Here is a 16,980-nt window from a genome sequence, read left to right on the forward strand (position 1 = left end):
AACTTCCCCTCTTTCCTCAGCTTTGCTTTAAAGGTAAAGCTACCCCATGACACTCCCACAGTGGCCAATGGCCCCAGGACAGACACTCCTTGCACACAGAATGGAGCTAATGGGTAGCTGTGAGCCCACAGTCCCTGAGTGCATCACTGTGTATGGTTACAAGATGACCAGAATGGACATCACCTTCTTCCCTAGCAACAGGAAAAAAGAGAAGAGGAAATACTACTTGTGCACAACACAGCCATTACAATTTACTACCAAAAGAAGTCATTAAATTTAAAATTTTGAGCTCAGAAAATTGCAGAAAATTACATGAGTAGCAGGAACACAATACATATAACAAGTTTGCTTATTTTAAAAAGAAAAGTTCATTTTAGAGCAGAAAACTAAGGTACAAAAGTAAAAACCCCCAAACTATCCCAGAGAGATTCTTATCAAGTACCCACCTGCTCTACAAGGCTTTTCTGGTTTTGACCATAAGCATTATCAAAGTGAGGTCTCATGAAGAACCCTATCAGTTCAGACAGAAGGGAAAGCTCATTCTAGTATATTGTAAGTGCAAACATTATTTTATGTACAATTGGACCCATGAGAAGGGTGGAAATTCAAGCAGTGATGACTGTTCACTTAAGAGCTGGATAAAATGTGACAGCTACTCGTTTAAAAGGCTACATAGATGGGTGAATTGCAGACTCTAACCTGTGAATAAGAATGATAAAAATTGGGAGTGCTCAGAGGCTGTCTTCTGGCAATGCACTACAAAATTTCTACATCATTTGGATGACAAAAGCTCAACATGCCAACTTTCTTCTTGCAAACCGTTCTGCTATATTATTTATTCCTTCCCTGTGAAAACCATCAGCATTATCATGCAGATTCTCTACCAAGGTAAAAGAAACTGTTCCAGATGACAAGGATTAGCTGGAATATAGTGCCAAGAAAGCAGAGCTTAAAATGAAAGGTATCTGCTACTTACAACCTTTTGCATTAAAAAAGGCTAAAAACAAGGGAACATCATTATAGAATTAGCTTTCTTAAAGTTAAGAGATATACAAAGCAAAGCATGATGCTCCACTTATTTAATTTCCTCCCATTTGGAAATAAGCTGATTAAATGTACTCACAACAGATGATGCCAAATTTGTCAGAAGCTTAGTGTCCTAGCAACAGGTGTGGTACAGTATTAGTAATAGATTAATGACATGCACTAATACATTAAAGGCTTGAAGCCATGTACTATCTTAAAAATCTTTATTTTAAATAATACATCAAGTGCACATGTAGAACTACAGAGGTTGCACAGTTTGGCAATTAAATATTCCAGCTTTCTATAAAATCATGTTCAAAAGCAAAACAAGTTGTGTAAGAAACAAAAGCATAGAGGCCTTCAGGCACCCACAGATGTGGCAGTTGGACTTGACAAATGCTGTAGGTCTGTTCCAATGAATTTACCCACCTCCTTTCTCATCTCTGACACTGGTAAACACACAAGTTATTTTACACAGGAAAATGCTGAGTACTTTACTGCAATGATCACTCACATGAAGTGACTGCTCTAAAGCTAAGAGCACCAAAAAGAAAAGTCTGAAAGAAGAAGTAATGCATATTGTGACATGGATTTCTGGAATAAGCTTCCAGGAGTACTGAAAAATATTTCAGTTTGTATGAAAGTAAGGTAATATTCACCTGCTTACAAATATTTAGTATTTAGTATTACCTTTTCCAAACTTGGCCTTTTTACTTGACTCTTTTTCCCGGCAGTAAGTAAAAAGTAAATACAAATCAATGCTTTGTTTCATAACAACTTCCAATCTCCTATCAAATACAACAATTAATTTCCAATCCAGCTGGAAGAGACCAAATTGCAAAGTTGAATATTGATTTACATTTGCATTCATTTTAATTTAGAGAGGCATAGTACAATGCATGTGTTGAAGCATAGGACTTGTCAGACACATAAATGCCATCCTCATTTTTAAGACAGCATTCTTGTACAGCAAGGTATTTCACAATTTCAGTGCAAATAAATAGCTTTTAAAATCATTGGTATAAGCCACCCACTACAGATCTGTTTCTTCTAACTGCGTTACTGCAGTTAGAAGCATCCAGTACTGCAGCTTAGAAGCATCTAGTTCTGTAAGCAAAAGAAAGCCTACATATTTGTCAAATCTTACAAATATCAGTGTAAATTCCCTTAATGCTAATATTACTGCAAAACATAAGCACCCAGAGGAAAAAAAAATAAACAATATTGAATGCAGTTCACAGCAGTTCAGGAAAGATTTGTTTTGTGAGCTAAAATCTCTCAGGTTTCTGTCCTCATTAATGATGTGTCACATTCCACTGCAAGCACCTTGGCATGTGGAAGTTGTGTCTACTTGTCCTCCACTGACTAAAGCAACACAATACTCCACATGAAGGAACGTGTCTTGCCAGTTTTCCAATCCCAGCCTAGTCGAGGCATCCTCAATTTTCTCTAGTTTGCAGTATACACTTCCCTAAGAAGCACCTGACCCTTGCCTCTACTGTGCTAAGAAACCCTGTAGGTCTGACAAAAGGAGAGAGTTGCAGCTGGTTAGGACACAGTATTGTGAGAAGAAAAACACTGAGCAACTTTGCAGGGAGCATGAAAATTGGACGAAGAGTTCGGCATAAGAATTGAAATGGAAAAACAAGGAAAGACATTCAAGAAAGAAGATGGGATGCAGATAACCAACCCTTTTCAGAGGGAGAGAAAGGAATGATATAAAGTCTTTAAGAGGAAAAAAGGTATAATGAAAAAGTTCAAGGTAATCTATCAGAGAAGAAACAGTTTAATAAACAGCCCAAGGAATATGATTAGGAGTCAGGTTGATGGAAGAAATTCATCAGATGAAGAGCCTGGAAAGCAGAGGTTACTTAGACAAATAAGAACAGCAGATCATCCAAGATGCTTAAATTCTGCTAGTATATCTTCATCTATATAGATGAAATGTAACAATGTAAATAGAGTGCGACACAATTCACTTGCCAAAGAGGAGGAATAAACTATAAGAAGGAAAAGTGATAACATGTTTATACTACACTAAGAGTAGGAGAAAGAATGGGGACTGATTATGCCAATCCTATCAGCACTTTGCATCTGGTCTCCAATAGTAATGAAGAAGATAAATATATAAAACACATTTTTAATATATAGACTGCAGCAAAAGATTTAGGACTAAACACTGACTGTAATTTTATTGGAAAAGAACATGAAATATACTGATTTGGAGGAAAAGACAAAGCCTGCTGTAACCTTCATGTAATTGGATTTTTCTCCCCTCTTTGTTTTATAAAGATTTTGTAACTCTTATCTGATTTGACTTATAAACAAGCCATTAAATTTTGTCTTAACCTGGCTTGGAACTAAAATAAAGACCATTAAGAACACTGAGGTAAGTAAAGAGACATTGCTTTCACCTAAGGATGTGGCAAACAAACCAAGGCATCTTAAGAAGCCCCACAGTTTCTCAGCACAATATGCCGTATGTTCAGTGAAGGAGGGTGGGTTCCCTTCCAAGCTGTGTGAGTCAGCTGACACCATGGAATTAAAGGAAACAGCAGTGACTATCCCTAACCAATCCAGAAATATTCCCAGCACAAAGCAAGGTATTTGTGTACACATCTGAACACTCCAAGCCAGAGAGGAGCACATCACATCTCATGCACACAGTTACTCCAGTAAGACCAAACCCACATATCTTTCTTTTCAAGCAGAGCATGATGCCAAAGTCAAGTCTAATTTACTAGGACCTTACATCTAATTCTGAGCTCAACAATAATTGGTTTTATTGGTCAGTGTTTTCAAAATAGTTATTATTACATTTAAGGAAGAATATCTTGGTAAAGGTAACAATTCACAGCATTGTAAATACCAATAACTGTAGTTAAAAAATTACCTTCTATTCAAGAAAGCCAGACTTCCTACCTTTACTACAGGGTGTCCTCCAGTAGATGCTTTTACTGCTCCTCTGCTTCCTTCTGTTTCATAGTGAGCTCTGTGATGAGTTTTAGGCTGGACTTCTATTTTCAGTTCACACTGCCCATAATGGCTTGGTAAAGGCCAGTCAAGAGGTGGCAATGAAGATGTGCTGCAATCAAGATAAGCACACTGTGGTTACATGAACTGTGCCACCTGGCCACAGCACGAAGCCTTCACTGTAAAAATACAACGATGTCACTTCCCTAACAAATGATAACCAAATGAGAATAACTCTCAGCCTAAAACTGTTATGTGAAAATTCCAATTTGCTGGTACATTCAAATCTTCAGCTAGCATGGAATTTCTTCTTTCCAACACCTAAGCAAAACAAAGGTACTCTATGATCCCCAGTCCCACACTACCACTGCTACTCTATAAAGCCTTTATATTCGCATTCATTATATTTTTAACCTTAAGCATATCAGCAAGCAAATTGAAATGTGGTTTAGAGGAAAGAAGCAGTGTAAATTCAACCTGCCAATCATTAAGTTTAACTCTGCATTATCTTCCAGCTTGCTGGTTTTGTTTTCCTTCAGCAAGCACTGCATATTGTTAACTATCGTTAAAATGAACACTATGTGATCACATGAAGTTTAAAAAAGCTACTTGTTCTATCTAAGCATAAAAACTTACAACAGGCAACAAAGACACCTAAAGTTGTGTTCAGCTTGTCCACAGACGCACCCTTACACACAGTAGCAAAGACACTCCAGGGAAGAAGAACAAAATACAGGAATAGAAATAACATGGAAGAACCTCAAACCAATGTTTGCATACCTACCCTTTTACCTGCACAGATTTATAGTTAAGATTCTAATAAGATGAACAGTCAGATTGAAGCCAGTAATTACCTGGTACAGTACATTAATTTATGAACATTTAAAAGTGAACATTTATAGCATTGTTTATCAAACAAAAACATTTGCAACAAAAATAATCTACTTTTAAAATAGTTTTGTACTACCTTACTCTGACCAACAAGGAAAGTAAATTAGGTTTTAAAGTGATGGACAAATATTGGTTTGTATCATCTGGGAAAGCTCAATTTCATTTCTTTCCACTTTACAGGAAGTTAGGTAAAACCCCACCACTAATCAATGCAAATATCCACAAACATGAATAGTCACAGGGCCATGAAAGATAAATGATTCCTTTAGGGGAGTTTAGCTAAAACATAAAAACACATATCCACTATTGAGAAAGAAGATAAATGTTTGGACTGAAGAAAAAAAGAGAAATCTCTGTCCTTTGGAAGCATCTGGAGGGACTTGGGCTCAGCCTGCAGCACCACAGAAGTTTCTGTCATTAAGAATGGGAAAGTGGGAGAAGAAAGGGCAGTGCTTGCTGGAGGGTGGAGAGCAACCTCCAAGCTCTTGGTCTGCTGTTTCATGGACACCTGTACTGTGCACTTCAAGAGACAGCTGGCACTACAACATAAATCTTCTCTCCTGGAGCACCTTTTTGGGAACAATGAGAGGAAGAATGTGAGTATTTCCCTTTCTTCTTACTGAAACGCAGAAAGGTGAGAAATAAATCATCTCCACAAGCACTCAATGCACAGCAAAGAGGCTTCTTCTCCCCCGTAAGGAGGTCTGATGAGTGCTCTTCCCACAGCAATAGCATTTACTGGGTAGGAGAGGATGGTGATGCCAACAATAAAAGAAGAAACTGTCAGGAATGCAGTATAAGCCAAATCCTTCCAGGTACTCACCACAGGCCAAGATGCACTGCCTAAACGCTACTACTGCCTACCAACTACACCTTGCCATTCACTATTATAGCTACTGAGGGAGAAGGATTCAAGTCTTCAGTCTGAAAAGGAAAGAAAACATCAGGATTAGAAGATACTGAAAAGGGCTTAAAAATTCTTGCATGTGAGAATTTTTTTTAATAGTGTTTCTGAAAATCTTTTTTCCCCTGTATACCCAAATTTCTGTGTCAAAATAGTTGGAATACACTGAATAGATATTGTATCTGAGAGAACTCTGTTAATGCACTACAGGCTGTATACCAATTACTGGGAGGTAGTACTGAAAGTTGAATGATAAATTCAGTCAAGAAAAAAGTTGCTCATGACCACTCTTCATACAGTGTCTCAGAGAGATTTACTCCTCCTCCAATTAACTAACAGTAATGTGGAACGAGCTGTATGAGACTCACATTATCTTTTGAAAAAATATTTGGCATAGAAGAACAAACATGGAGAAAATAACCAAGTCTCGAGATTTTGTCATTCTTTGAAAATAAATAGAAAATAACAGCATGAGAGCAAGGAAGTACACTGTGCACGTGCAGATGCCTAAAACGTTAAAAAATCGCAAAGCTTCTGGAACACAGATTCCCCAGTAAATGACACAGCTTTTGAGGCTGTACTGCATCAAACAGATGTTTTCTAGATGTAGCTGGTCTGACAGTTACAGCTGCTTCCCTTTTGATGTTGGATATCCAAACTGTTGTTTCTCTCGGATTATTTTTCTTGCTGTCTCTATTACCCTGAACTTCTCAGCAGCAGTGGATTCTTTAATGTTTTATAGTACTCTGTCGTGCACCTTTCTGCCTTGTAGGGGTATCAGTTTTATGTATTTTTGCTTCAACATCATCCTTACACATTTTGCAGACAAATACTATAGAGGTACACATTGAACCAAATCAGTGCTCTAACTTTGGTTCATTTTGAAATATAAATTCTTTAATCCTATTAATTTAACAGTGTTCTAGTTGCCTGTACACCCTCAAGCAGAACTAAAGGGTGGGAAGCAGAGTGGGAACTTCCTAGTCAGGACTGTCACCTTTTTAAAGTCACATGAATCCACAAGACTGCATACTAAATAAATTTTAAAAAACCAACAGAATACAGTCTAGAAACGCTTGGTTTTGGGTTTTTTTTATTCTATGTACAATTCAATATCAAATGAGAAAAATCATGTCAGCCTTTAGGAAGCAAGAAGTAACAAATTTGCATACGTTTTAAATACTTTTTGATATGAAGCAATGCTATTTTGTACCAGATGCTGAATATGGGAAAGCAGTTCTGAAGCTGCTAGCTTTATTGCATTTAAGGATCCATTCTCAAGAAAATATTATTCAGTCTACACTGGTAGGTGAGGATCAGCAGTAAAACTTTTATTTAACTCATCAGTTATCAGTTGTAAATTATGTACTGAACTTCACTGAACTTTTGCATGATCTCTTATAGTGCAGAACTTAAATTCAAAATTTAGTGGTGCATTACTCTTAAAATACCTGGAACATGTTTAAGAAGCAGCAGCTCAGCTGCTTCAGAAATAAACAAATACTTTTTTATCTCTCCCCAGCTTATGCAGCATGACAACTTTGTGTTATTGATAAAGACATCTAACGTTGCATTTAGAACCCAGATCAGCCACTGACCATGAGGGGTTTTTCCAGTTATTTTAGAACAAAAGATTAAGAAAAATAAGAACTTTTATGTTTTAAAACCCTTTACTTTTCAGTCTTGATGGGGAAGGAACACATTTGTAGATATTTCCACATGTTTCATTAGTATGTTCTACCCAGTTCAGTGCCAAATTACTGTTAGAATATCTTGGGACTTAGCCTAGAACTTCCTTTTTTTTTTTTTTTTTTAGTAAAAATCTTATTAACAATGCAGTAACCTACTAGTAAAGCACCAAAGCACATCAGGATATGGAAGTAAGGAGTGACAACCATTCTAAAGTTTTCATTAAATCAAATGTTTGCACATTGTTGAAACAGTACCAATCTGTAAACCTACAAATGCTCTTCTGGAAATACCAAGGGAGTTCTATAATCTGATTAATGCAAGCCTCCAAAAGCTCATATTCATATTGCATCAAAACTAAAGACTTTAGAGAACAGCAGCTATTAAAGGGAACTCAGAGGTAAAGAAAGAACACCTCGGCAGCATTCTCAGCAGAAGCAGCAGCGTTTAAAGCTATTGCTTCACTGATTTTATCAACATTAATTTAACAGATTCTTCTCTGTAACCATTATCTCCAAAACAGAACTGATTGATGAAGAAACAACTGATGTTCAGTTCAGTATAAGAACAGCCAAAGATGTCCATAAGGACTTCAGCATTCAGACCTATAAAAGCCAGGGCACAGCTCATGGGCTGACTTTGCCCCTCTCCCATAGTGAGAGGCTCAGGGCAGAAACAAGACTGCTTGTTCAACTATAGCCCCAGAGCAGCGTGTGTGGGACAGAAGGAAGAACAAAGCCTATGGGACTCATTAACACAATCCAGCTAAAAACAATTACCTTCCATTTGTAGCACTGTTTTTGAACACAGGTGCAACTGATATAAAAATTCATTTTAGCCAGTCTGTATGAAAATGTTCCTACCTCTTTGTAACCACTAATTCTAGTAGAAACCTCTCAAAGATACCCTGTATCTCCAGAGAGTTGTGAAAGTTCTTGTTTCCTTCATTGACTGAGATTCCCAGATATTCTAGAGATACTTTTATTAATTTTTAGTTGCAGCAAAAATAATTTTCCACTTACAGCTCCTCCCAGCATCCCAAAAGAGAAAAAGCTCACTGACTATAAAACGGCTATCCCACATTTTTTTCCTCATCCCAAGTTCTTGCAGAGATGAACCCATGGTGTATTCTGTGACAAGTCAATATTGCAACACAGAAATCCCATGAGGATCTCAAACCATAACCATGACCCAATACTATGGTTTTCAAGAATTCTTGTAGTGCCAAAAATGCTGCTGTGGTTGCTCTTCACTGCCTAGAACAAAGCCACATTCTCCCTGATGGACAAACTCTGAAGTTAAGAAGTTTGGGGCCATTCCAGCTGCCACAGTGGCTTATCAACAGACTTTATTAATACCATTTACATTCAAAATACCACCATTCTGCTCCTAGCAGAGCCACAGCTCAAAATGCTGTCAGAGTATTGGTCCACTGAACTGCCACGTGGAAATCTCAGTTCCATCATCCCAGAGCAAAGTGGAGAGATGAATAACAGGTACAGCACAAAGGTCCTGTATTAAACACTACCTGAATTTCCCTGGATTCATTAGTGGTGTGTAAACATTACAGCGATAGCCTCGCTTATTAAAAACCTAAGAGGTTCAAAGTTCCTTTGCTTGTCTCACTTAAACGGGTCCTTATCTTCAAAGTCAGTAATTTGCAAACATTTTCATTTTAAAGTTTTGCTAGTAGAATAGCTGGTGTTATTTCTATTTATCAGAATAAGGTGATAAATACTTGGCAGACTAACTTTGACTATAGAAATCTTTCAATGTGAGTGGAGTTCTTAAAATTAACACAGAAGGTCCAATATAGTTATAGAAAAAATAGGACATAATTCTGTTCCTCTCTATTCTTTAGATTTCCAAGAGAAAGATTCACACAAGATAAACAACTTTCTCAAGTATTCCACTATCTACCACTTTATTTAAACTATCTTTTTTTTCCCTGAGTGAGTAATTACATTGTCAGCCATCTTGGTTTTCAGCAGTAAAATACTCTCAAGTTGCCCTTACATATCCAGGATTAAAATGATTTCTGAGCAGTAAATACATTTGTCTAGGTCTGTTTGTTCATCACCACTGGAACAAAGAAGCTATCTGATGTCCTGACACAGCAGTCTGGAGACAAACACCAATTTATCCAGTAGATTTTTAATCAATGTGTAAATCTCTATGAGTTCCATGAGGGAAGGAAAGGAAACTGGGTTTCATCTCAAGATTTTTGACCATTAATCAATATCCTGGTTATCCTCCAGACACAGCAGCACCAATTGTTGCTATCAAATACTGTGGGGATAAAGAAAGAAAAAAATAATGACTCATTAAGTGTACTACTCTGCAAAGTGCCTGTTTGCTTGAGATACAAATTAGATTCTCAAGATCCACTTTACCAAACCTGAAGTCTACTCTTCCACTAGCCATTCATGTTAAAATTTTAAGTTTAAAGCAAAAGATAATCAAGCCTAAAAGCAAAAATAACAGAACTCCCATGATTTTCAATTGCATCATCTGTGACCACTTTTCTAAAAAAATACTCCCAAGTTACCTACACCAGTGCTGGCCATGTCTGTGATGGTCCTTAATTCTATAATACCATAACCAAGGTTAGCATCAGCAATGCTGCTGATCTCTTATGCATTGTACTTGTCGAGTGAAGTCCTCACCCAATGTATTATATTAAATCACCTGCTCAGTAGAGATTTCTAGGTCATCTCTAGAGTCTTTTTATTCCCCTTGTTCAAGTAAAAAAAAGTGTTGTCAAACAGACTTTCTGATTTATTTTTTTTTTTTTTCACTTTCTGGAACTCTTACAACTCAAACTCAAGTGTACAAGAAAGTCATAAAATCAGCACATTTGTGGAATTTTGGGGTAAAATGCAAGTGGGAAGGTTGGATCTACTATCACTGCATGAAGATCCCAAAAAAGAAAGTTTTTTTAAGTGAAGGGGAAGGAAAACATGAGACATAGATAAAACCATGTCTTATCCATCACCCTGTGGGGAGGTGGTGGGTGAAGCAGATATCTTAAACAGGAACAAGAGTAACCACGTAATCAATAAAATTACGAAGTTCATTGCTGAATATTCTGTAAAATGACCAACTGCATCTGCCATCACACCTGGTGAGTGACATCAACAGACCCTCCACTATTCCCTGTACAGAAGCTGCTGCCCAGTTCTTCCACCAGTAGGAAGGAATTGCTGCAGTGGCCCTGCCCAAGCCCTCACCTACACTTCCCCTTGACAAGGAAGCAGAAATAAGACTTGAGGCAAGTAATACACAGACATTTTTCATATGCCACTGACTGGTAGATTATGGGTTTCTGTGACCAAATAACAAGCTGTCATCTAACAAAACAGTTTGGATGGCATGTGAAATATGAGTAACATGCTCAAAAGCATCTTATACATTTTTAGATTTTGTTCAGCATTGCACACTTAGTGAAAACAGAAGCATGAAGGAAAACATGGTTAGGGCTTGACAAATAAAGCAGATAACAGATTTACAAAACTTTAGCGAGCATTCAGAGCAGAAGGTGCTACCTACACATTTCACACCACGGAACAAGTGAGGCAAATAACCCTCCCTTCTGCCAGGGGTCAGTTATTGCAGCTGGGTGTGCACCTCATCTGCTTTGAATCAATACTCCTGTTTACTTCATGCACTACTTTGTACTTGACAATACAATCAAGACATTAAGAAGTGTACTGTTTTTACTATATCTTGTAACTTATACTACCAATAATACAATTGTACATACAATATGGAATAAATACATAAAAACCAATTATGTAATTCTTTATGACAACTAGTATGTTCACTTTCAGTCACCATCATCAACTATTTAGAAACAATGGATCTTGCATTTCAATTTTATTCATAAAACGTAAAGGTCAACTTAGCTACCCTGGTTTATAAGAATCAAAATTACAAGGTATTATATGACAAAATGGAATGTTTTACCTATTGAAGATGCACACTGCCATAGCCCCTGTGGAATAGGCTACAACTGCTAAGTAATTCAACATTTCACTGAGGATACAGCTGCCAGTGCAGCCATTTCCACTAATTCAATAGTCAGGTGACATTTTTGGCAGTAAATGTATACAGCTTAATAGATTTATGTAGTTTCCTTGGGTACAGGTGTAGTCTTCATTGTCTTCTGCCGTTTTCCCATCTTACATTTACAGAAATTCTTTGGTGACAGCTGCTAAATAAAGTCTGACATTTTAAAAAATATTTTTACTTTTTAATGAAAGCATTAAAATGTCTTTTTATTCAGTTGTACTGAGTTCTCTGCAGTACAAGAGGAAACAGGTATGAGCCATCTGTTTTAAACCACTTTGTTCATCCTACAAAAGAACCACAGATCCACACCCCATGCCTGTATGTTCATGACCTCTAATCCTACAATAGCGTTCACCTTTTATGAACAATGTTAGCCTGCAAATAACAAAAATGCCAAGTTAGGACTGCTTAATATCCTACATAAATATAATACAATTCCAAAATACACAATTAAGTTAAAACAGTCATCATTGCTTCAGTTCAAATGCAAAGATTCTAGTCACAGATTGAACACCTATTACTAACAGATGGCTATGGAATTTGAAAAAAACCCAGACTTGAGGACAGTTAGCTGATCTGTTAACACAGTAGTTTCAGACCCGATAAAACAGATTTTTCCAGCCAGCAGTTTTGCATCTTTACTGTCAAATTTTGCATCCACAGTTATGTGGAAGAATATCAAAGGAGAAGAAAAAAAACAAACCACTTCTATTTACTAAAATCAGTACAATTCTGTGGAGAGGAATTAAAGTCTGTGGTTATAAAATTAGGCAAAAAATAATCAAATGGCTGAATAAGTATTGTTTAAATTAATTTAGTTATTAAGAAGCCAAGCTCGCTGACAACTTCTGAAGAATTTATACAAGCTCTATAACTTAAAAGATCACGGAACTGATCCATCTATAAAGTAACAGAATGAAAAGGAGAGGGACTTTCTCCCTAAACTGAACCACTTCCCTCTTCTGAGTCTCCAAAAATCATCCTGCTTGCACATGACAGGACTGCAAAAGGAAAAGACCTATTTAATTCTATCATGGATGGTGGAAATACCTTGGAACTACAGCCCAGATATCCATTCTTTCTCCATCATTTTCAGCATGGCATACAAATTTCCTTCTTTATTCTACTTCTAGAATTATATGAGCCCAAAGAAGCAAATAGACACAAAAGCAAATAAATTCCCTACCTCTTTTGTGATCTCCCAGTTTTATAAAATCATGTAAGTTAGGTTTCCTTAGCTATATTAAAATGTAAAGTGCTCAGATTAGATGGAATTGCAAAGCATGTACAAAATCCACAGAAGACATTAAGTTCAGCTGGGCTCTGTGCATATACACAAACTTTACTTAAATAAAACTAATTCTATTTACAATGCATCTCCTGTTTTTCTAAAAGATGAAGGATATTTGGTATCTCAACTTGTTTTTTCCTAATTATAACATCTATCAACCTTGAACAAGTTTTCTTTTAGAAGACTTAATGCACCACTGAAATACAAGGACATTTATATGTCTATTTAAGATGCACAGGAGGGGAAAAAACAGGCAAGAGTTATTTTCTAATCACTTACCGGAATATAGGAGTGTGACCAGGCTTCGGTTTGTTCCAAGTAAAGTGCGAAGGAACAGAAAGAAATTGGTCTCCAGGCAAGTCTTTTTTCAAGGTATGCTGAGATCCAGAGCAATCATCTACTGCAGTTTCAAGGGATGATGACAAGTTACCTTGTTCTTCAGGACAGATATCTATTTTTCCAGATAAAGTGGCAGTCTGATCCTCTGAGGTCTTTCTGGTTTTTAGAGGAATATCAGTCTCTGTACAACACTGAAATGGTGAAAGGCCAGAGTTAAGGCCTTGTACATTATGAATGGAAGTGTTTAGCCACGTGTCTTCTGTTATGCTTCCTCTGGGAGAATGGCCAGGTGATGGAGTTGGAGAATGGTGAGGAGAGAGAGAACCGGCATAGCAAATCTCAGCACTGGAGTGTCGGCGCTTCCCACAGGGGGACGTAGGTCTTGACGAGGGCCTTGATGTTGGTCTAGGGCTCAGCCAATTTTCATCTGTAATGCTAGTTCTAGGAGAATGACATGGAGACTGTCTAGGTGACAAGGCATGCCCAAATCCGTAAGGCTGCTGCCACGATTCATCACTGGGACCTCTTGGAGAACCACCAGGTGATGCCAAAGGAGAGCCAAGGGTAAATCGAGCAGCTGCCTCATTTAGCTCTGAGTCTACATCATCATAAACATGGGAAATGGATTCACAAGAAGAAGCATCTGAAAACCAACTCCTGGACGAAATGCTGCTGGCAGGGCTCGGACTAAGGGATGATTCCCTATATGATGGCTCAAGAGGAAGATAGAGATGGTCCCGGGAAGGCCTTTCCATATACTCATTTTCTGTGCCATTTGTGTGTAATTCATCTTCGTTGGCCTCAATCCCCTGGTGACAGTTGGGTGAAATCGATGTGATTTGAATGCTGGGGCACTCGAAGGGTTTGGGTCCACCTAGTGGACTGTACTTGGATTCTGGTACCTCGCAAGTGCCCTCATAGTTCTTGTGACTCTGAAATCTTGTAGGAGAGGAATGAGACTGCAGTCCATGGCGAGGAATACAAATTGGCTGATTGACAGAGGATGATGGCTGGTCTACATTAAAGATGTATATGGATGCACAGTCATCTGACTCGAGATCTAGAAACAAAATTAAAAAAGACAGAAGTAGTAAGAGTTGGAATGCCATACCTGGATAAACACCATAAACAAAATCCTTTGCTTCACAGATATTGACTGTTATCAACGTCCTCGACATTTCCCATTACACTGGTTACACAAAATAAAGCTAATTCTTAATTTTAAATTTTCCCCAGTCTGTTTTACAACGAAATATGACTACAGTATGGTTTTCTATCACAAATCCTGTTTTCAATAAGATTTCATAGTTTATACATATCTTCAATCATTGAAAATATAATACAAACAGAAAAAAGGGTTGAAAACCTGAAAGGATCTATGCTTGAACACTCAATTCAATCTTTATCTTTCATAACTTTAATTTTAATTGTATTCCACTTATAATTATACATTTTTAATCAAAGATCATTGAAAGCTCATCTTTTTGACACAAATAGGACTAAGGTACTTTCTGCAAGCCCAGTCTTACAAGCACCAGAACACCATAAACATAATACTGATCTACTTTAACAGCAGAAAGCATCTTACCGTGACTCAAACTTGAATGGAGATTATTTGAATGGAAACTACTAAAACATTCAACCAAAGGAGACCTAACAAGGAATATTCTTAGAGATACTATAGATATATAGATCATATTCCTAAGATATATTTTTTGTAGCTTAGAAAACTCTCAAGTGCCTATGCTGAATAGTATTTTTCAGTGCAGTCGCATGAAGTTTGAGCACAAGTTGTTCAACAAAATAAGGCAAAACAAAATATTCTCAGATCTCACTAACTTATCCAAAACACAGGAAATATTCCAAAGAAAAACAAGCAATTGAGAGGGAGTACAAGTCCCGTTAACATAATCAGCAACTTTGTCTCACAGAACTGAAGCAGATTTTCTTGCTCCACTTCTCAATATTGAATTAACTGCCAAGATGAGATATTTGTCTGAAACAAAAGTAGAAAACACAACTTTTTTTCCTATTTTGTAGCCACTGTGATTCCACTCTTGTTTCTTTACACTTGTAAACAGGATCTTTACTCTTTAATTTTCCATAAATCCAGGCTAGGTGACATTAATTTCACCCCTAGGTATTAGCTCTCTTTTAAGAATTATTTTTATCCTGAGTACCAGCAGACTACTAATATTTGTTTTAAAATAAATGTAGTCTTTCTCATAATCAGTTATACTATCCAGACAGGAAGCTATGTATTTTAGACTTTTCCATGATGAAAAAATTTGTTTGTCGATGAAGTCAGTCTATTACCAGTTTCACTAATAGCAATCATCTTAAAATTAACTAAAACAGAAACAAAACATCTCCTCAGTCACAGGGAAACATTTTCAAATGAAGAGCAAGCACACTGTTAACAAGGAATGGACTACATTCCTCAGATTTCATAAAAGAAAAAGAATAGGCTGAAGGCTTATGAGCAGGGAACAATTCTATAAGAAATCTATTAAAGGAGGCATACATTGCAATTAAGGATTACCTAGTAATTTATATATATTATGGTTATGTATGACAACTATCTGTATTATACATCACTAACTACTATTATATGTGATAAGAGCACAGAAAATCAGCATAGGTTGATTTCTAAATATGCACACACTGAAAGGATCAGGGTTCTCAGGAAGGACTATTGCATGTATCACACAAAATTAACACAAGCTCACTATGCTGAGCACAACCAAAACTGCATTTCCTTGTCTTTTCACTAGGGTAACAGACTTTTTTTTTTAAAACATTAATTGAGGGTTTTTCTTTTTGCTGTTTTCCATCACAAAACAGGAACTGCAGACAGTAGTTGGTTATAGGTTTTCCACATCTATTGGTGTATTAATGTGCAAGACCACAGCATAGATGTCTGTTTCCTAACTCAGTATTAACAAAAGCATAGATCAAGGTAAGAAAAAGGCAATTCTAATAAGGTCTATTACCCAGCTTATCAAAACTTGGAAACAAAACAGTTACAGCTACAGAACTTTTTAAATAATAAGAAGAATGCTTTAGAAGAGCAACAGTTGGAAATCTTCAAGCCCTCTGTATAACCATTTACTGTCATTAATGGTTTTAGGAACAGTAGCAGCACATTGTTTGCACTAAATCTCTCATGATTGCAAAGAGCCTTATCCCTCTTGCGCCAATAATCAAGAAATCTTAAAATATTTAAGACAGTTTCTCTACTTTCAGTGTCACAGGGATTTACAAAAAAGCAGATATACCTTCAGAATTTAATTTTGACAAGGCTGAGGTGGATAGATCAGACTAGCACAGAATTACCAGCACCAGCTTAGGAGTACAGGCGAAGAGATGGGGAGCAAAGAGACAGAACTTTTTTGACTCAGGCTTCTTTGGTCCCTCTCCTGACAAACAGCCTCTCCTGAGTTTGGCACTGTGCTGTCCCGTTACCCCTCCCCAGCTGCACACACACAAAACAGGAAGCTAGAAACCTAATGAATATCCAATTTCAAAAGCACACTTAACACTGTGAACACAGGACGGTTTGAAGTCTAAATCACCCAAATCATTTTCAGACACAATTGTTAAACATGCAAATTTATTTCAGTCTGCATGCACAAATCCTCCCCCTTATAGTTCGTGTATTAAAATAACCTGTTAGCTGCTCACAAAAAACTAAGACCTTTACAAATTGAATCATAAATTCTACTAGATTATTTACCAGTAATTATTTTAGTCCTAATAAAGACTGCAGAGAATCCAATCTGGAAGAGCCCCCTAA

General features: G+C 37.0%; 1 protein-coding gene across 2 annotated transcripts in view; it reads right to left on the reverse strand.

Moving 5' to 3' along the window:
- Nucleotides 1-16,980, reverse strand: part of NFATC3 (nuclear factor of activated T cells 3) — a 66,034-nt gene that overhangs the window by 36,552 nt on the left and 12,502 nt on the right. For both annotated transcript variants that reach the window (XM_015640016.3, XM_015640015.3), the window contains exons 2-3: nt 13,125-14,244; nt 3,949-4,111 (exon numbers count right to left, since the gene is read on the reverse strand). In XM_015640016.3, coding sequence (XP_015495502.1) covers nt 3,949-4,111; nt 13,125-14,244 — 1,283 coding nt within the window. The remainder of the gene's footprint in view (nt 1-3,948; nt 4,112-13,124; nt 14,245-16,980) is intronic.

The sequence above is a fragment of the Parus major genome, chromosome 11 (genome assembly GCF_001522545.3).
Source record: "Parus major isolate Abel chromosome 11, Parus_major1.1, whole genome shotgun sequence".
Taxonomy (NCBI): domain Eukaryota; kingdom Metazoa; phylum Chordata; class Aves; order Passeriformes; family Paridae; genus Parus; species Parus major.